At 40.7% G+C, this 22,196-nt stretch overlaps 1 protein-coding gene across 9 annotated transcripts in view; it reads right to left on the reverse strand.

The window, feature by feature from the left end:
* LOC145347607 (ecotropic viral integration site 5 protein homolog) overlaps window positions 1–22,196 on the reverse strand; it is a 230,399-nt gene that overhangs the window by 145,823 nt on the left and 62,380 nt on the right. For 8 of the 9 annotated variants that reach the window (XM_080195216.1, XM_080195215.1, XM_080195218.1 and 5 more), the window contains 5 exons: window positions 21,527–21,716; window positions 17,426–17,650; window positions 6,572–6,646; window positions 1,788–1,913; window positions 351–494 (listed from right to left, as the gene is read on the reverse strand). In XM_080195216.1, coding sequence (XP_080051342.1) covers window positions 351–494; window positions 1,788–1,913; window positions 6,572–6,646; window positions 17,426–17,650; window positions 21,527–21,716 — 760 coding nt within the window. The remainder of the gene's footprint in view (window positions 1–350; window positions 495–1,787; window positions 1,914–6,571; window positions 6,647–17,425; window positions 17,651–21,526; window positions 21,717–22,196) is intronic. The other variant, XM_080195222.1, reaches the window with a different exon arrangement.

Consider the following 22,196-nt stretch of genomic DNA (forward strand, 5'->3'; position numbering starts at 1 on the left):
TTTACTCACAATTACAGTGTTTTGCGTGGTCATCAGTACAAACTACAGAAATTTGGCTCAAATCTTGGCATTCACAATTTTTTTTTTTACATAGAATTGTTGATACTTGGAATGTTTTACCAGGTTTTGTTTTGAATGCTGAAAATGTAGTGACTTTTCAGAAAGAGTGTGATTTCTATGTGTGTATTGGCTGATGTTGTTATTGCTGATCTTGTTTCTTAATACTGGGCCTACGTGCTTTGTGTTGTGTGGCAATAAAGGTAGATAAATAAATGAGATAGAGGAGGGCTCTCGTGTTTTGTAGCAACAAAACAAAATAGATAAAATTTAAAAATTGCACAATTACTTACCTCTGACATGAAAATGTCAAATAATCTTGTAGCAACTGGCAGTGGAAATGTAGTCAGAAAGATAGTAAGGAACCAGGAAGAAGAGTACATGGAGGTATGGAAACTCTGCGATTGAAAGTGCACATAAAGTTCTGGTAGCTGTTCCTGTGTAATACAAAAAAAAATTAACCAACACAATCAGAAGCAGCATGGTGCACTATATGATTTGAACACACCATCATATTTCAATCTTTTTACAGTGGCCTTATGATCACTGGGTGTGGTTTGATTTTCACAAGACCACATTCTCTGAAGAATCAAGTGAATCTGCTTCTGGAAGAAAACTGGGAATCGTTTTGAGTAATTAAGTCCTCTGATCACTCTTGAATATTGTCTCAATTGCAAGGAATAGTCCTCTTTTCAAAATGCCATCTTCTCCACCATTCATGCACTGATACAGCCAATATTAATTGGCACAAATATTACAAATCCTTTATTAAATGGGGCATGGTAAATAAGAGACAACTACGTAATGTAAAAATGTAAACTGACTGAAAATAAATTAATGCAAAATTCAGATAATTCATATGAATTAATCTTGGGTAGCATACATTTTGGTTTGCATTAAGATCTTAAGCAGTTCCTGATATCACAATCCCAGTTGATGCTATAACTGAATGGAAGATCCCACAATGGAATCCTAACTCAAAAAGTCTCAACTTTTACTTTTTTTAAAAAAAACGTGGAGGAATAGAATCACAGGGCCAGCAATTACTTCTAACAACGGGAAAAAACATTAAACATGAAAAATTGGATCCTTTACTCCCCTTTAGATTAATACACGTAGATTTTAAGGTTAGCACAAATTACAAAGTCTATCTTCAGTTACGACAGTCTCAGTAACAAAGTCCCTTTGAAGACACAAGAAGGGCTGCGTCAAAAAACACACTCCACTCTGAACCCCAGCAAATTTCTGTGGATTTCTCTTCAGAATCCCCTCAGATAATTTCCAAACTCCATGCTTTAATTTTTTTTCAAAACATGGCTTTCCATCAGTGGTTTAAATTCCAAATTCCAGTCCAGGTTTCCTAAATGACTCTTTTAAACAAAACTTCCTTTCCACTTAACAATAAATCCAGTATTCAGGATTTTCAACTCTCCTCCTCTAACCAACCACTGCTACTTCTGCCAGCTTCTATTTACTCTTCATACCATAGCCCTCTCTAAGCACAATAGAAAAACTGAAGCCAACCCCCACACACATAAAATACCTTTGTCCGGCATGAATCCAATTATAGTTTTTATCCTTTCTTACATGGAAACGTTAAATTAAACTCACATAAAAACAGTAACTTATTCCCAATGTTTACCAACACAATTATAAATCCCTGAAAATTACCTTTGTTTTCCTAACACTGAATATATTTACACATTACTTGAGTTTCATCTTTCTCTTACCTGTATCATCCATTCAAATTGATACATGCAAAGACCTAGCTCAGCCATACTAGGTTTGAAAAGTTCTCTGAGTCGGTAGTCTTGCATTAACTTTACAAAAACACAAAATGCTTCCTCTTCTGGCATCTTCACAGGAGAAAAGAGACACAAACTGAGACAGGAAGGTTCCAAAGAATCTCGGGCATTATTTTCACATAATTAAGATTCGAATCCTACAGAATACGTGCAACCATCTTAAATATTTTTATCTATTAAAGGTCCTTAGTCAGCTTTAAATATTATTTTGGTTAGTACTTTATGTATATGCATCTTTTGACATTTGTGACGAACTAGAAATAATAACACTAAAGTAACCATCCAAACCTAATCAAACTAACACCTTATAAATATTTACTTTAAAAACATTGTGGGAGAAAGGTTTATAAAAGTTGGCACCTTTTAAATGTCAGGATGAATTATAAACATATCCAGTGCGAAGTCCAAGTGGTATGATACAACAAGTATGCAGTCAGGAGAAAGATGTGTCTAATGGTATTTGAAAATACTTTGATTAAAGTCTATGAAAAATATATTTCATAATGTATCTACTCTGTGGAAAATAGGAAGCAGTGAGACACAGAGCCTAGAGGTAGGATTGTAATATGATCGTTCTATCAAACTCCAGGTACCTGGAAATTGGATCAAAACAACGACTGGTGAAGATTATGGATATTGCTGAGAGTCAACTGGAAGGCAATCACAAAATGGGTCACTTTAAGACCATGATAAGGGAAGTCCAATTCTTAACTATCCCTATAACAATTCTTCCAATTAACTAGCAACAAAAATGTATTACAGCAGTTACTCTGAGAACTATACCTGCAATGTGCTGTATTCCTTTGCTTTCCTTTTTCAACAATTTTCTTTACTAAGTCCCTTGCCTGAAGTCATTGACATTATTCTCTGGTACAGTTTCACTGGCATCAGGCAGTTCAGGTAACTTGCTGAAGTGGTCATTATGAAAATAAGGAGACCCGACAGATTATTCTACCACAACCACGTAAACCATTATGGCTGCTGCTAATACTGTCTTGATCCAATGCCCAACATGAATGTTTCAGCTGAAGTTACTGGCTTCCTAAACAGTGATTCAAGTTGGAATTGAACATGTGAACATCTGAGAAAATCTCTGAAGAGTTTGAGACACAAAAATGGACATCAGGGATGGGGTATTAACATGCATTAGCAGAAGGGTCAGGTGGATTTTTTTGGGGTTGCAGGAGAATTGCGGTGATAACTAAGCTTTTCAAAAGCAAAGAGACACGGTATTAAGATGCAGGAAACATTTCCAATACCTAGCGAGTATGTGTGTGGAGGAAAAGCCGAATGGTTATCAGAAGAAACAGGATCAAGGGAACAGACAGTTGGTCCCATGGACAAGATTAGATTGAAGAGAATAAGAGGGGTTCTCACAGAACTGAGAGAAAAACTTGCATAGGAGAGAGTGACTGAAGAGCAAAGAGAATTGGCAACAGCAAGTAAAGGAACTGAAGATAGTCTGGGCTTGAGGAGGAGTTCTTGGAATGCTGCCGGGATAGTTTCCTGGAACAGTGTGTGTTGGAGCCGACGAGGGAGCGAGCTATCTTGGATCTGGTGCTATGTAATGAGGCGGGTAGAATTAGGGAACTTGCGGTGAAGGATCCTCTTGGGGAGAGTGATCATTGTATGGTGGAGTTTCTGGTGCACATGGAGGAGGAGAAAGTGGGTTCCCGGACACGCGTCCTTTGTTTGAATAGAGGGGAGTATGGTAGGATGAGAGAAGAATTGGCGAATGTTGACTGGGGGAGCGCGTTGAAAGGTAGGTCTGCTGAGGAGCAGTGGAGGATCTTTAAGGAGATCTTTCTTGGTGCTCAGCAGAAATTTATTCCGATGGTTAAAAAGGACCATAGGAGGAGAGGTAATAAGCCGTGGATAACGAAGGAGGTGAAGGAAAGTGTTAAACTAAAAGCGGAGGCATTTAGAGTAGCTAAGAGCAGTGGGCGAGAAGAGGATTGGGAGAGGTTTAAATGTCAACAAAGATTGACAAAGAAGTTGATAAAGAAGGGTAGGAGAAACTATGAAGCTGGGCTAGCGCTTAATATAAAAAAGGATAGCAAGAGTTTTTACAAATATATAAAAAGGAAGAGGCTGGCTAGGGTGAACGTTGGTCCCTTAGAGGATGAGAAGGGGGACTTAGTGGTAGGGGATGGGGAAATGGCTGAGGTCTTGAATAACTTTTTTGTTTCGGTCTTCACGGAGGAGGACGTGAATAATTTGCCGGATGTTAGAGATGGAAAGGTGGTAGGACTGGAGGGTCTCGATGACATTACTGTTACTAGAGAGGTGGTGCTCGGCAGACTGGAGGGGCTGATTGTGGACAAGTCCCCAGGACCGGATGGAATGCATCCGAGGGTCCTGAAAGAAATGGCGGAGGTGATAGTGGATGCCTTGGTGGTTATTTTCCAGACGTCGCTGGATTCCGGGGAAGTGCCGGATGATTGGAAAACGGCTAATGTTACGCCGTTGTTTAAGAAGGGTGCCAGGCAAAAGGCGGGGAATTATAGGCCTGTTAGTTTAACGTCTGTTGTAGGTAAAATGTTAGAATCCGTCATCAAGGAGGAAATAGCGAGGCATCTTGAGGGGAACTGCTTGATAGAGCAGATGCAGCACGGTTTCGTTAAAGGGAAGTCGTGTCTGACAAATTTACTGGAGTTCTATGAGGATGTGTCTAGGGCGGTGGATAGAGGAGAGCTGGTGGATGTGGTCTTTCTGGATTTTCAGAAGGCGTTTGACAAGGTACCTCACAAGAGGTTATTGCAGAAGGTCAGGGGGCATGGAGTTGGGGGTAGGGTGTTAGCGTGGATAGAGGACTGGTTGTCAAATAGGAGGCAGAGAGTGGGGGTCAAAGGGTGCTATTTGGATTGGCGGATGGTGACTAGTGGAGTGCCCCAGGGGTCGGTGCTGGGGCCTCAGCTATTTACCATTTATATAGATGATCTGGAGGAGGGAACCGAGTGTAGGGTGTTGAAATTTGCTGATGACACCAAAATTGGTGGAAAGGCAAATTGTGCGGAGGGTGTGGAGAGTCTGCAGAAGGATCTAGATAGGCTGGGTGAATGGGCCAGGAACTGGCAAATGGAATTTAATGTTGGCAAGTGCAAGGTGGTCCACTTTGGTAGGAATAACGGTAGGAAGGATTATTACTTACGTGGAGAAAAACTGCAGCAGGCGACGGTGCAGAGGGACCTCGGGGTCCTTGTGCATGAGTTGCAAAAACCCAGCTTGCAGGTGCAGCAGGTGGTCAGGAAGGCGAATGGGATGCTGGCCTTCATAGCGAGGGGGATTGAATATAAAAGTAGGGAGGTCTTGCTGCGGCTGTATAGGGCATTGGTGAGGCCGCAGCTGGAGTACTGTGTGCAGTTTTGGGCGCCGTACTTACGCAGGGATATTTTGGCCTTGGAGGGAGTGCAAAGGAGGTTTACTAGGTTGATGCCGGAGTTGAGGGGGTTGAGCTATGAGGAGAGGCTGAATAAATTGGGCTTGTACTCGTTAGAGTTTAGAAGAATGAGGGGAGATCTCATTGAGACGTATAAGATGATGAATGGGATGGATAGGATAGAGGTGGAGAGACTCTTCCTGCTCAGAAAGGATAGTAGGACTAGGGGGCACAGCCTCAAGATAAAGGGGGGGCGGTTTAGAACGGAGTTGAGGAGGAACTTCTTCACTCAAAGGGTGGTGAATCTCTGGAATTCTCTGCCCGTTGAAGCGGTGGAGGCTACCTCGCTAAATATTTTTAAGACGCGGGTTGATGGGTTTTTGATAAGAGAGGGGATTAAGAGTTATGGGGAGAGGGCGGGAATGTGGAACTGAGCCAAGACAGATCAGCCATGATCTTATTGAATGGCGGGGCAGGCTCGAAGGGCTAGTTGGCCTACTCCTGCTCCTATTTCTTATGTTCTTATGTTCACCTTAGGTGACTAAAAAATCCATGAGCTCCTCATACATTGAAATTAAAGATAAAAAAATTATTGTCAAAGTTTTAAAAGCACTGGAGTAAAGGAGCTTGAAATGATCTTTTTCTTCAAGTGACACTAATGTTGCAGATGTGAAAGCTTTGTTGGTGTGAAGGTAGAAATGAGGGCACGTTTAGACAAATCAACAGCTGCAGACGTATCATATTGAATGGATGCAGATCATGCATTTGGGAACTTGAGACACTCCAGCCTTCAGAAAACGTGAGCCACGTGCCAAGTTTATAAGCCTTCCCAATGGATTAGGTTAAATATGTAACAGGATAGATGCTGATAGGGTGTTTCCCTGGCTGGCAAATCTACAACGAGAAGTCACAATCACAGAATAGTACCAAGATGAGAAGAAATTTCTTCACTCAAGGGGTTGTGATACTTCAAAATTATAAAGAATGGTGGACACTTAGCGATTGAGTATATTCTAAACAGAGGGAGGTCGGTTTTTGGACATTAGAGGAATCAAGAGATTTGGGGACACTGCAGGAAAGTGGAGTTAAAGTAGATGAGCTATGATCTGACTGAAAAAATCTAGCTTACTCCAGCTCATTTCACATGTTATGATTTCAAAGCCATTTTGTGACCTCTTATAGGTCACTTAATACTAAGCCCCAAGTGTTTGACTGCAGCACATTGCACAGTAGCAGCTACCACATGCTGTGGCATAAACACATGCACGCAAACACACACCAAGGTCACAACCACAAGCATTTCTTGAATAAGCACAGTAATTCCAAATACCTGCATAAGTAGTAGTCCAACTATAAAAGCACTGCCTTGGCAATAACCAACTTCACGATCTACAAGTGAATAGGCCTGCAAACAGAAATAAATTATACTTAACGTGAAGACAATATGTACAATAACTGTTGAGAAAAAAATTACTTATATTGTAATTGTGTACACAGAAATGGAAATATTTTATTTCTCTCCACATCATTTTTAATCTGCAATCCTGAAGCAATAGTGACAGAACAAACTTTTGGAGAGGTTTCTAAATGAATCTACTTGCTGATTTTTTTTTTATATACATGGCCACTCTCAATTGTACTTGATTCAGATAGCTGGAGCTGCTCTCTTGCTGCTCGATTCTCAACAACTATTCATACCATTGGTCAGTTATACAGGAACTACAAACAGCCATGAATGTACCCCAATCCATCATGCAAACCAGCTTCCCATCCATTGACTGTCTATACTTCCTGCTACCTTGGCAAAGCAGCCAGCAAAATTAAGGACCACACGCACCCCCCAGACATTCTCTCTTCTACCTTCTTCCTTCGGGAAAAAGATAGAGACGTCTGAAGAAGTCACATACCAATAGACTCAAGAACAGCTTCTTCCCTGCTGTTGTCTGATTTTTGAATGGACTTACCTTGCATTAAGTTGATCTTTCTCTACACCCTAGCCATGACTGTAACACTATATTCTGCACGCTCGTTTCCTTCTCTACGAATGGTATGTTTTGTCTTTATAGCGCGCAAGAAACAATACTTTTCACTGTGTTAATAATAAAATCAGTTGAAAAACAACATGGCAACAGTTGACTAAACTTGTATCTCAAAAGCATTATATCCATAAACAATACCAAGTCTGTTCTTTCTGCACTTCCCAAATTTACACAACTTGCAAACTGCTGCGCATGGGTAAACTACTGATAAAAATTACTCATTTTAAAAAATCCAATTTAACAATTGAAGTGGCATTCTGGCTATCTTGCCAGGTCTACTATTTAACAGGTGAGCAGACTTAGGAGATTGTATCAGCATATTCCCATCCCCATGCAATTCAACCTTATTTTCCAAGACAACACATGACATAGTAAGTCGACATTATAACCTTTCCATACCATCACTCTACCAGTCCCAGAGACAGGATGGAAGATGGTGATACTATACAAGACTAGTGATTGAAAGAAAGCAAGAACGAGTTTTACTTTCAAGATCTGACACATTCAGGGTTAGTGAGGGATTGAGCACAGTGATGTAAGAATGCACATGACCCTGACCCAGGGTCAGTGTAGTGCTGAGTAAAGACAGATGGACCTGAGCATAGAGGCAGCTCCTAGCTCATACCCTTTACTGTACATATGTAAATAGTTCTAGTAGGTAATAAAGACTTACCATTAAACTACAGATGACGATGGAGACCTCAGAGATATGATCTGTAACCAACACCCTCCCAACATTATTCAAAAATTCATTAGAAAAATAAGCAACTTCCTACAAGCATGACCACATACTCCTCCCCCTTCCAAGTAACATTTTGCAATTTTTAGACGCATGCCTCCTCTCAGTTCCCCATCAGTCGTAAAACGGAAAAGAAACTATCATGAAGCACAATTCAAATATAAAGTGCTTCCTCTTCCCCCAGCTTCTCTCTATCCTTCATTTCAGCATATCTTCTTGTATCATTACAGAATCACAAAGGTTATTATTTTTCAATTTCCCTCATTTAAATCCTGTTTTCCACCTTTTTTCCCTTATCACAATGTCCCCTCCCTCCACTCCATTCGACTAGGGCCATCTGTTACCTATCTCAGGTTGTCCTTTGACACTCTGCTCACCTTTGTTCTGCCATTTACACATTGTAGTCACTTAAGGTGCCACCATCAGCACCCTTCTTAACCGTGATCACCATTTACATTCCCCTAGTCTCTTTATCCTTGACATTTTTATCAATCACGCCATTCTCCACCTACTGCTGGCCTCCTATCCAGCCCGCATTGCAACAATATAAATCTCATCCCATTTCCAACTGTCTTCAGTTCTGACGAAGAGTCTTCCAGACTCAAAATGTTAGCTCGGTTGTCTCTCCACAGATGCTGTCGCACCTACTATTTTCTGGGGATTTTTTCAGATTCCAGTATCTGCAGCAATTTGCTTTTACCTTAATATTCATTGAGGCAGTCTGAGTTGGAGTGGCTTTGGAATTTGGCGACTTGATCCTTGAAAGTGAAAAGTTTCTGGAGCTACTGGTGAGGGACGCAGAGTTTCAATGGGATTTAATGTTTACTGATGTCTGGGTAGATTGTTGACAGTTCCATGGGTTCTGTCTTGGTCACATTTGTTATTTATTGTAGTCTGTGTTTGACCAATTTACCTGTTCATTCATATGCACCTCATATTAACCCTGAATGTTAAAGCATAAGATAGATATCATTGTTTCATCTTTCTGACCTTGTATAGTAAAGTTTATTCGAGTTCAAAACCAGTGGAATCTTGTCATTTTATTCTCTTTGCAGTATCTTGAATTTCAAACTTTGTTTACTTTAAATAAAAACGTTACCATATCAAAACATGAAACTCTGGTTAAGATTCATAACACCTCCTTTATGCAAATTACTGCAGATATTGAAATATGAAAAAAAACAGAAAATAGCAGGCCTGACAGCATCTGTGGAGGGGCAACTGAGCTAACATTTTGAGTCTGGAAGACTCTTCATCACAGCGGAAGACAGTTGGAAATGGGATGAGATTTATACTGTTGCTCGGGGTGGTAGAGGACGAGGAGGACGAGGACGAGGACGAGGACGAGGACGAGGACGAGGACGAGGACGAGGACGAGGACGAGGACGAGGACGAGGACGAGGACGAGGACGAGGACGAGGACGAGGACGAGGACGAGGACGAGGACGAGGACGAGGACGAGGAGGAGGACGAGGAGGAGGACGAGGAGGAGGACGAGGAGGAGGAGGAGGACGAGGAGGAGGACGAGGAGGAGGAGAGAGCAGTGGGGCTGGGTAGAGGCCAGCAGTAGGTGGAGAATGGCGAGATTGACAAAGATATCAGGGACAAAGAGGCTAGGGGGAGGTAAATGGTGATTATGGCTAAGAAGGGTACTAGTAGCAGCACATTAAACGATCACAGTGTGTAAATGGCAGAACAAAGGTGAGCAGTGTCAAAGGACAACCCAAGACAGGTAACAGATGGCCCCACGCAAATGGGGTTGGCAAGGTGGGGGGGACATTGTGATAAGGGAAAAAAAGATGAAAAATGAGATTTAAAAACAAGGGGGAAATTGAAAAATGAATCAATAGATAAAAAAAGTTTAAAATAAGAAAAAGAAGAGATGGAAATGGGGTGAAGGCAGAGAAAGTGTTTATCGTCTGAAGTTGCTGAACTCGATGCAAATCCAGAAGGCCCGTAAAGTGCCTTACTGGAAGATGAGGCGCTATTCCTCCAGTTTATGCTGGGCTTCACTGGAACATTACAAGAGGTGGACAAAGGTGAACAGGTGAGTACGACAGCACTATGGTGTATTGAAATAGCAAGCAACAGGAAGGCTGGGTCATGCCTGTGGACGAACCAAAGGTGTTCTGCAAAGCAGTCACGCAGTCTGCGTTTAGTCTCTCCAATGTAGATTTGCTGCACTGGGTGCAACAAATGCAGCAGACCAAGTGCACATGAAGCCCCCAAACCCCTCCCCCTCCGTCACAACAGCGTAAACCTCATCCTACTTCCCACTGTCTTCAGTTCTTACGAAAAAAATCAAACTGTTAGCTGTTCTCTCTCCACAGATGCTATCAGATCTGCTGATATTTTCCAGCATTTTCTGTTTTTGATTCAATGAACATCTCCATGAATGCACACTTCAAGATTTAAATCCCACCTCCAATTCCAATTCTGCAAAGCAGTCCCCACTTACTGGCACAATTTGAGTTCTTTAATTAGTGTCACAAGTAGGCTTACATTAACACAGCAATGAATTAACTGTGAAAATACCCTAAATCGCCACACTCCAGGTACACTAAGGGAGAATTTAGCATAGTCAATGCATCTAACCAACACATCTTTCAGACTGTGGGAGGAAACCGGAGCACGCAGAGACAGAGAAAACATGCAAACTCCGGACAGACAGGTGAGCCAAGCTGGGAATCACACCTGGGTCCCTTGCGTTGTAAGGCAGCAATGCTAACCACTGTGCCACCCTGTATTCTCAGCTCCCCAAGCCTCCTCTTGAGCTTTAACTGCACAGGGCCAGCTCACAGCAACACTTCTGCCTGGAGCCTGCTGACAGCAGCCCTCTTTTCGGCATGGTCTTTTAGCCCGCTGTAAAATATTCACTCCCTGAGCAAATACATAGAAACTCGGGAACATTTTTCAGATCCACTATGACCATACTGTGTAGCACACCAGGGCACATTGAATGTTTAAGTTAATTGTAGCTACAACTCCTGAAACAAAACAATTCTCTCAGCTACATTTCTTTGCAAGCAGCGTAGACAAATCGCCTCCAATTCTCCAGCTAAGAAACAACCCCTGTTCTTTTATCTTACTTTTCCAATTATTGACTCCTTAGGTGAAGATGGCCACAATATTTGAAGTACAATAGTCTTCAAGCTGCTCTGTTCTTTTAACTTCAGTCTTCCTAAGACATTTTTTCTATCCCAATGCCCTGGTTATTTGGACTGCATCTGATTCTTTGGGAAATCTGCATCATCCATCTTAATATCTCCTATGTGGCTTAGCATCAAATCGTGCCTAATAACGTTGCTGCTATGTTCCCTAAGAATTTTTTTTATTAGTGTTATTTATTTGAATTATAAGTAGGCTCATATTAACACTGCAATGCTTTTACTGTGAAAATCCTCTAGTTGCCACACTCCAGTGCCTCTACACTGGGTACACTGTGGGAGAATTTAGAACAGCCAATGCACCTAACCAGCACGTCTTTCTGACTGTGGGTGGAAACTAGAGCACCCGGAGGAAACCCAAGCAGACACAGGGAAAACGTGCAGATTCCTTACAGACGGTGACCAAAGCCGGGAATCTAACCTGGGTTCCTGGCGCTGTGAGAGAGCAGTGTTAACCACTATGCCATAGTGCTGCCCATTGAGCCACTATGTTATCCATTTTACTAAGTCAAAAAGTGCCACTTGACTGCAAAGTGTGATATTTAATTAATAATGACATACCCAGCAAGCCTCATCTTGGTCTCTCTCCCTTGTAACAGCAGATGAATTCTCCTTGTGAAAAATTTTTGCCATTTAAAAAAAAGGGCCACTTCCAATCAATCTGACTGAATTATACTAAGTTTCCTATGTACTATTTTACATTCCATCAACTCTTTCACATGAAGGAAGACATTAAAATCAGCTGATCTTATTGTACGCAGCCACAATTTGCACAGTCCTAAACTAAAACCTTTCAAAGAAAGCTTTTCAATTCAAATTAATATTTTTTCAATTACTTTTTACATGAAAAGCCTACTTCATACAAGATGCAGGTTTTTTTTTGTCTCATTAAAATCATTTGTCTCTCGTGCAATAAGCTGCATCTGTGGAAGTGATAAAAGCTATAATAATTGTTGAAATTAATTAAAACTTAGCAGGTTTTAAACAGATATTGAGCAAGGATTTTGAATAGTTCTGATAGCCAAAAAGGTTTAAAGTGGCTTGAAACAATGTTATGAAGATCAACTATGTGGTACACCAGGTATTTTGAATGATATAATAGAGGTAGTGAAGGGATGGAGTACAAGCTGATGTAGCATGCGTCAGAGTGCAAGGGAACTCAAAATCTAATGCAGTGTCAGTGGAAAGGAGACACAAACAGATGGAAGTGAAGGGGTGAGCTGGGCAGAAAGGAGAGACGAGACTACTCTGGAGAAACAATAATCAAGAAATGTGAATAGAGATGGGGAAAAGTGCACAAAGATCAAAAGAAAATCTACATGACAGAGTCCACAAATACTCTTCAATTCTTCATAGCCTTTTTCCTTAAAGCCTTCACATCAATCCTACAATATGTCAAAACAGTTCAAGCCAAATCTTGGCAATTTTAATAAATGTAACATTTTCCTTGAACAAACAGCAACAAATGGTTACTAAGCTAGCCTTTGCAAAAGTTTTACTGTTTTTGTAAACAGATGTACCAAAAAATTTATATAACTTTCAAAATGATAGAAGTTTGACATTCTTTTCAAAAGCCACAGCACCAGAAAAGACCTTTCCAAAGTAGACCAATTCAATAAAGGCAATTTTTTTTCAGTTCACAGATGTGGGTAGTGCTATTGGGTCAGTATTTATTGCCAACACCTCAGGGCATTAAAGAACCAACATGTTGCTGTGGATTTGGAATCACATGTAGGCCAGACATGTAAGGATGACAAACTGCCTTCCCTAAAGGATATTAGTGAACCAAATGGGTTTTTACAACAATCAGCAATGGTTTCATGGTCATCGTTCGACTTTTAATTCCAGATTTTTATTGAATTCAAATTTTACCATCTATAGACAGCACAGTTGCTAGGACTGTTGCCTCTCAGCACCAAGGACCCAGATTCAATTCCGGCCTCAGTCCATTCTCACGTCTGCATGGATTTCTCCTGCTGCTCCGATTTCCTGCCACACCCCAAAGATACCTGGGTTAGGTTGACTGGCCATGCTAAATTGCCCCTTAACGTCAGGGAAACTAGCAGGGTAAATAAATGGGGCTATAGGGATTGGGTCTCTGTGGGCTTGTCAGTGCAGGTTCGATCGACCAAATGGCCTCCTTCTGCACTGCTGCCTCGCTAAATATTTTTAAGAAGCGGGTTGATGGGTTCTTGATAAGAGAGGCGATTAAGGGTTATGGGGAGAGGGCGGGAAAGTGGAACTGAGCCACAACAGATCAGCCATGATCTTATTGAATGGCGGGGCAGGCTCGAAGGGCTAGATGGCCTACTCCTGCTCCTATTTCTTATGTTCTTATGATTCTATCTTGGTGGGATTCAAACCTGGGTCCCCATCTAGATTAGTCCAGCAATATTACCACAGCGCCACAGCCTCCCCTTAATTCCAGGTCATCAACTGGACAGCGTTTCATTTCATAACGGGGAAAGTTCTTCACAATGTGGATCCAATTTACCAGCAGGGGCACAAACAAGTGCTGGCAGATCAGACACATTCTACACAGCCCACTGATTTTCTTTCAGTTAATGGAAAGAAAAATCATTGGGGTGTATAGCGTTCAGTTAATGCACGGTTGTCTGTTTTGCACCCAAAATTGAACTTTATTCTCAAAATGCATTTTCCTAAGCTGCGCACAGCCAGTAGTTTTTAAAAACATGAAATACAGAAAAATGTTAATAATTGTACACTTAAATGTCGAAGTTCTCTGTACGGGCCACTTGGGCTTGTTATCAAGTATATACAATTAATAACTCATCAAGAAAATGCTGGCAACATATTTTCTGCAAAGATGTATTTTGTCATCTAAGCTGAAGTCTTCAGAAAATAAATCATTACTGAGCACTCAAATAAGGAGCTTTAAAGACTGCTGTGTTTTTCAAGCCTAAGTTGACTAACCAAATTTATAGTCTTTACCTTTAGTGTCGATTGTATAGGAGAGATAGAACTGTTCATGTTACTTCTAATGTTTGGAGGAGAATCTGTCATATTTAACCACTAACCCACTTGCACAGTCTCTTCCCCAAGTCAAATAAGCAATGGTAACTCTGTCTTATTTCTGTTTATAGTTCCAAATTAGGGTTAGGATTTCACACCGGCGGAATCAAAGTTCTCTCTTCCACCGAGAAGGGGCTTGTACAAACTGAGTTCGGAATCAGACCCCATTTTCTGGTGGACAATGTGCATTGCACAAGTGCTAACTATTTAACCATAAACTACTAAGACCACAATGATACAAAAAAAATACAAATTCACACCAATGCAAAGGCTATTCTAGGTATAGGGTTAAGAGATTCCTCCAAGAAAACAGAACTTACGAACACACAAATTAGGAGTAGGAGCAGGCCACTCGGACCCTCAGGCCTGATCCACCATTCAATAAGATCATGGCTGATCTGTGTGTAACCTCAACTCCACTTTCATACCAACGCCTAAAAATCTTTCTCCTCCTTGCTCACCAAGAATCTACCTAGCTCTGCCTTTTGAGGAAGAATTCCAGAAGGGCATACCCTCAGAGGAACAATTTTATCTCATCTCTTTCTTAAATGAACAACCTCTTATTTTTAAGCAACGACCTCTAGTTCTACATTCTCCAACAAGAGGAAACATCTGCTCCACATCCATCTTGTCAATACCCCTCAGAATCTTGAAGATTTCAAATCAAGTTGCTTCTTACATTTCTGAACTCGAGTGCAGGGATTCCCAATTAGTGTGCCGCGAGATATGTGCAAGTGTGCCATAGCTGCTGGCACTCCCACATACATGCCCTTGCATCAAACCACCTGAGAAGCCTCATCTGTTACCACAGGACCCCTTCAACCAAGGATGCAGTCACACCAGTTATTTTTCCCCATTCAGGGAAGCATCACAGGAACTGGTTTCAGTTTCCATAGATTAGTTTGAATTTACCCCCCTTTCAAGCACTCTTAAGAAATCAGAATTGCTGCTTCTCTCTCTCTAATTTACCCCCCTTTCAAGCGCTAAGAAATCAGAATTGCTCCTCCTCTCTCTCTAACTCTCTGTGCCTGGCACTTTGTGAGATGTCTTTGAATGAAAGATGAGATTGTGTTGGGAGAAGCAAGGAGCATCTGCTGATGGCTAAGGCAGGTCCACCAGCGTCTCTGGTTGTGAGGGTTCACCTTCCAGCTCATGCTAACTCTTCTCAAAACAAACACTGAATTGTGGCTGGTGCCCAAGAGCTTTGCTGGGTACGCTGAGCCCAACTAACAGGGCAACTATCAAACTAGACTCACCCGAGACAGGAGATAGATAGAACAAAGAACAATACAGCACAGAAACAGGCCCTTCGGCCCTCCAAGCCTGTGCCGATCACCTTGTCCTATTGAGACGAACTGCTTGTATCCCTCTATGCCCTGTCTCTTCATATGTCTATCCAGATAAATGTCGCCAATGTATCTGCTTCAACCACCTCATTTGGCAATGCATTCTAGGCCCCACCCGTGTTAAAAATTTGCCCTGCACATCTTCATTGAACCTCTTCCCCTCCTACCTTGAATTTGTGCCCCCTTGTAATTGTCATTTTTGCCCTGGGAAAAATAGAGGTAATAACGTCTTTTTCTGGTTGAGTTGTACTTTTAATTTCTTTTCAAGCCAGTTTAATCATCAAATTGTTGCTCTTTCTCTCCCCCTATTTTCCCCCCCATCATGTTGTGCTCCACCACGAGCATCATCCCCTCCCCAAATAAGGAGACCAGTACTGCACACACTACTCCAGATGTGGTCTTACAAATACCTTGCATAACTGAATTATGACTTTTCTACTTCTGTAATCAATTGCCCTCACAAGAATCAATAATGTTCCATTACCTTTTTCAATTAATTGCTATACCTGTGTAACAGCTTTTCGCATTTCATGTGCTAGAACACCCAGATCCCTCTGCACCTCAAGAGCTCTGCATTCTCTCACTATTTAGATTCTAAGTTTTTTTTATTCTCCCTGCCAAAAAATGGATAATTCCGTAACTGTCCACATTACAATCCATTTGCCAGATTTTTGCCCATTTGTACCCAGCTCTTTAAAAACACAGATAACCAAAAAGTTGTAATGAGCTTTCTGTTGTGTTCAGCCGAATGTTGCAAGATTTTTGAGCTGGCTGTATAGTCAGAATCCAATTCTCTCTCTCTCTCTCTAAGTAACCTGATTTCACTTCCTGTCATGTTAACAAAATAGTTAAGGCTTTTCAGGATTTGATTTTATTCTGGGTCTATATGGCAGTGTGATACTGTATAATAAAAATAATCACACGACAGTTGCATCATACCACTTTACATATCAAAACCATGCTATCCAAAACCCTTTAAATTAAGTTCTTTCTATTTTTAAACTGAGTTAAGTTTTGCAGTTCAAGGCAAACCTAGATGGCACATGAAATTCCAATGGCAGACATTCGTAAATCGCGATATGCTGCGGACTTCACTGACTTGATATATTTTAAACTGCTTCATAGACAGTCGACTTATTATTTCATTATTATTTATTACAAAATCATTTCTAAGCAGGCTTATCATAAAACTTGTGTACAATAGCAAGAGCAGCTATCTCCCAGTCTGGGTCACCTGAAACTTTTGTACAACAGCAAGGGCACTGAGCAGTCTGGGCACACAAAAACAAAGTTACATTTATCTGAAATTTATGAAAACAGGCTGCATATAGATTACTGGATATTTTTTCCTCATTCTCTCAAGTATTACAAAGTTCATTAACTCATTCCCTACTACACTGATCAAATGCTTTCTGAGAATCAAAGTACGGTAATCCCCTTCTTCCACAGCACATGACTCCTTCAAAGAACTTGAATATATTAGTTAAACACGATTCCCCTTTCACAAGACCATCTTGACTCTGCCTGAATGCTTTCACCTGTTCCAAGTGTCCTGCTATAGCATCTTTAATAATTGTTTCGAACGTTTTCCCCATGACACGTTAGGATAACTGGCCTGTAAATTCCTGCTATTTGCCTCCCTTTCCGAATAAGGGAGTTACATTTACTGTCCATCTATCTACCTGTACTTTCTTTAACCTATGAGGGAAAAGTATTCAAACTGTGCACTGTTTTAATAATATCCCCTTTTGATGTTTCTGATCCTTGTTCAAATTACAATTTTATTTTAAAACGTAGGAAGGTTCCTTGTAATAAAAACAAGCTAAACTTCATAAGGAATTACAAAAAAGACAACTTTACCTTCATAACATTAAATAGAACCTCCTGTCCCAGGCTATCTTTTTCTTTGAAAAAATCATGTTCTGGATATGTTCTAGCAATGTCTCTTCTTATAAGTTTTTCACATGGTGAAGTCATCTTCAATAGTTCTGAATACTGGTCTTTGATAGGCATATTTTGAGCACTGCATAGGAGTTGCCACACAATAGCTCGGAAATGATGAGGAATCCCTTTCCGAACAAGTTCCTGAAAGGTATACAAAATAATTAAAATCACAAGCTAGTGCAACGTGGCTGTTCAACAGAAAATCAGCACTAGTACAATGTAAAATAGAGACTAATATTAAAACATATATTTAAGTTTTAAAATTACAACCCAATTAATGTCTGAGCCTTCCAGGATTACCAATCTGCTTTGTGCCATGTCAAAATCTCTTAAAACACATGACAATTCCAAGCCTGTATCAGCTATTGAAGATTATTGATACAAAACTCTTCCCATCAGGGATGGACAGAAATTATGGTTATGCTAATAACAATGGTGTCAATTTTGCAACTGCTTACAACAGGCAGCATGGTTAGCACAGCTATTTCACAGCGCCAGGGACCCAGATTCAATTCCCAGCTTGGGTCACTGTCTGTGTGGAGTCTGCATGTTCTCCCCGCATCGGTGTGGGTTTCCTCCGGCTGTTCCAGTTTCTTCCCACAATCCAAAAGATGTGCTGGTTAGGTGCATTTGCTATGCTAAATTCTCCCTCAGTGTACCCGAATTGGCACAGGAATGTGGCAATTAGGGGACTTTCACTGAATTTCATTGCAGTGTTAATGTGACAAATAAACAAACTTCAAAAAAGTGGTGCAGAAGCAGCAGTATATTGACAGCTGCAATGCTCTCTGGGCAGGTAAAGATCCACATACGCTAAAGCATACTTGCCTGTGTGTCCAACTGTGGGTGCTCTTTATAACCTTAGCTGAAAGACTATGGGCATGTCAATACAAAGCACGAGGACGTAAAGCAAAAATGGAGAAACTATCATCTTGAAAGATATTCAAAATGTTAAATATTCAAAATTTTAGCCAAGTAACTTCATCTCTGAATCCTAATTCAATTTTTAAACAATGCGAAGCACAATCACTAAATATTTATATAGTAATTCACCTACAGGACAGCAAGTCAGACTGTATAACTCTTAGGCCCCACCAGCAGTTGGCTCGACATCAACAGATTCCCAAGAGCGAACGTATCAATTTTCTTCTTTCTACCATCTCAACTAGGTTGTTAGTACACTCAATTCTGAGACAGAAAGTTATAGATTCAAGCCCTATTATAGGCCTGAGCACATGTTCTAGCCAGTCAGAAGTGCAATCCGAGAGAAGAAAGATTAAAACAACAATCCTGTCGACTTATTCAGTCTAGATATTTGAAAGAAAAGCAGGCAGTTCTTCTAGTGTCCTGACCAACCTTTTTACTTATCTAGCCATTTAATAATTTACTGTCTGTGCCCACATGGATTGCTACTTGACAGTGACTGAAGTTCTATTGTTCCAACATGCTTTGGAACACTCATGTACCAAAAGTGATACAGAAGAGCATATAATAGCAACAGCAATATCAAGTCATTGTGACAATTTTCATGAATCTCAGCCATGTGATAACGATAACTTTGGTAATCAAAATTGAATAAACACTTTAAAGCAAATACTAAGCATACAAACAACAGCACTATTTGGACAGTCGGTTAGCTCAGCTCGTTGTACAGTTGGTTTGTGATGCAGAGCATTGCCAACATTGCAGGTTCAATTTCCGTACTGGTTGAGGTTATTCGTGAAGGCCCTGCCTTCTTAACCTTACCCCTTGCCTGACGTGTGGTGATCCTCAGATTATATTACCACCAATCACTTCAAGCAGCCTATGATCATCTGGGACTATGGCAACTTTATGATATAAACAAATGAGAGTTGTTCCTTAAACAAAATGCTGCCTTTTAATTGTCAATTCAATGTGATGTCCAGATCCAAGTGTCCATTTCACCATCTTAAGTTTTGACTTAATAAAAATGAGGTCTATTATTCCAGCCAACAGCGTAAGATAATTAAATCAACTGCACCAATGTTTGAATCAGAGTCAAGTTCACTATCACAATGTAGTTGGGAGGGCTACAATGACAGATGCATTTCAAAAACTGTCCTATTGTCAGCTGTGATTTGGCTTTTATTTAAACAGTTCATTAAAAAGCTAAAACTATTGGTAACTCAAAGTTACTAAAACATGTGAAATATATTAATATTCTTTCATTGTTACTGACTCAAAATCCTGGAGCCCCTTCCCTTAGCACTATGTGGATAAGTCAAACACCACATAGAAACCATAGAAAAGTCACAGCCATTCAGCTCATTGCTTTGGTGGTGGCTGCAAAAGAAAAACTAGCCACTCATTCTAATTTTGCCTTCGAGCACCCGGCCCAAGGCCCTGTAGGTTACCGCATGCGTTGCAGTGATTTACCTCCACCTGACCATGAAACTATCCTAAATTGTCAGAAAAACCCATCTAGTTCACCAATGTCCTTTGAGGAAGGAGAACTGCTGTCTTTACCTGGTCTGGCCTGTATGTGACTCCAAAGTCACAGCAATGTGGTTAACTCTCAATTGCCCTCTGGTAACTAGGGATGGGCAATAAATGCTGGTCAGCCAGCGATGATTGCATCCCATGAATGAATTTAGGGTAATTAGGGTGAGGAGGCAATAATATTAACTTTCTACTGACATGGATGAAGTTGAAAGCCAGTTTATAACACCTCCAAGAAATGGGTTTTGAGTTTGCAGCTCGTTCGATACTCCAAGCTGACAATCAAACTGCAGCTAATGTTACATCTCTTGCATTGTCTAGTTGTTTCCCTTCTGTTTAAGCTGAACAATGTCTTTTTAGGCTGGCTCCCAGTAGATTGGACTTGGCTGTGAAATGGAAACTCAGCTCCTTCATTAGCAGAAATGCAGGGACTCCCTGTGTTTACTTATTAACTCTTAGTAAAGGTACAGTTATGTTTACCTTATGTCATTGTATAAACACATTGGGAAATTTACACCATACAGCACAGTCAAAGGAGGGAAACATGTTTTTCTGCTTTGTGACTACATTTGTACTGCAACTTCCATCAATCTACTCTGCTGCCCATCACAGACTGTCTTAGTTTTAAGTATTAAGGTTGCATACACTAATGCATATCTGTATGTATGCCAATTCCTCCATACCAGAGTATCTAATGCAAGGTGAAATGTTTGCTTTATCAGATCACCAACAATCTGTCCTGGTCCCCCAACTATAGTTAAGAAAGCCCACCAACGCTTCTACTTTCTCAGAAGACCAAGGAAATTTGATATGTCAACTATGACTCTCGCCAACTTTTACAGATGCACCATAGAAAGCATTCTTTCTGGTTCTATCACTTGGTATGGCTCCTGCTCTCCAAGGCCAAAGGGTCATGAATGAAGCCCAGTTCATCACACACACCAGCTTCCCATCCATTGGCTCTGTCTACACTTTCCGCTGCCTCAGAAAAGCAGCGAGTATGATTCAGGACCCCACACACCCCAGACATACTCTCTTCCATCTCTTCTGTCGGGAAAAAGATGGAAAAGTCTGAGGTCACAGACCAACCAACTCAAGAATAGCTTCTTCCCTGCTGCCATCATACTTGAATGGACCTACTTCACATTAAGTTGATCTTTCTCTACTTCCTAGCTATGCCTAACACTACATTCTGCACTCTCTCATTTCCTTCTCTAAGAATGGTATGCTTGTCTGTATAGCGTACAAGAAACAACACTGTATACATATGGCAATAATAAATCAAAATCAGTGAAAATGTTGACATGAAACACAATGTATAATTCAATAGAACTTATAAATCAAAGGGAAGTGGTGCCTGTCCAAAGTCAATGGTAGTGTCCTATAAACTGGAACAGTGATGTTTCAAAAGTGCAGTAAACATTTGCTGTATTGATAAACAATTTACAGCTAAAACAGGGTTCCCTTCAAAAACATCATTAAGTGACTGAATAGATTTTCTGTCTTAGCATTTTAAACATCAAGGAAAATGGCAAAACACTGATTTGTGGTCCTTACCCTCATCTGTTTCTCTTTCTTTTTCCGTACATCATCCCACTCATTCACAATTCTTCCCCAGAGAATCCAGGAATCTTCTTCCAGGTGGCTGAGGTTACTTGAAGCAGAAGAACTGGATACCAGGGAAGAGCCACTATTTCGACGGGACCCATTTACAGATTTCAAAGACTTACTATCAGTCTCCAAAAGCCTGCACCAAAAACATTTAAACTTCTAAATGAAAGCCAAGTGAAAATGAATTAAGCTATCAAAATGCAAGATGAATAAATACAATGGAAAAGCACCCATTTTGTCACTTCTGCATTTTTCAATTTATTAACCTTTCACTTTACTTTTGCAAAGGATCAGGTTTTTGGTCATCAAATCAACTTTTAGCTTTTAAGACATCAGGATGGTCAATGATGTCCCAGAGTAGCAGGCCTTAGCTTCACACTTACTGGCATGGATGGTGGCAACAAACCAGGGGATGTGGAAAAAAGTAAACCAATACAGGAAGTTGCATTAAAAAAGGCAATAAAAAGTTTAGCGTTGGAATGCCAATTTTGCAGCAATTCATGTTGCCATAAAAATACTTCTACACTTGGTCTTATAAATCAAAGGAAAATACTTGGTCTTACTCAGCTCCTTGAGCAGTGCCGAAAACCCTGGTAAAACTATTTCGCATCACAGA

This window comes from Carcharhinus amblyrhynchos, chromosome 9, assembly GCF_965287045.1.
Source record: "Carcharhinus amblyrhynchos chromosome 9, sCarAmb.v2.hapA, whole genome shotgun sequence".
Taxonomy (NCBI): domain Eukaryota; kingdom Metazoa; phylum Chordata; class Chondrichthyes; order Carcharhiniformes; family Carcharhinidae; genus Carcharhinus; species Carcharhinus amblyrhynchos.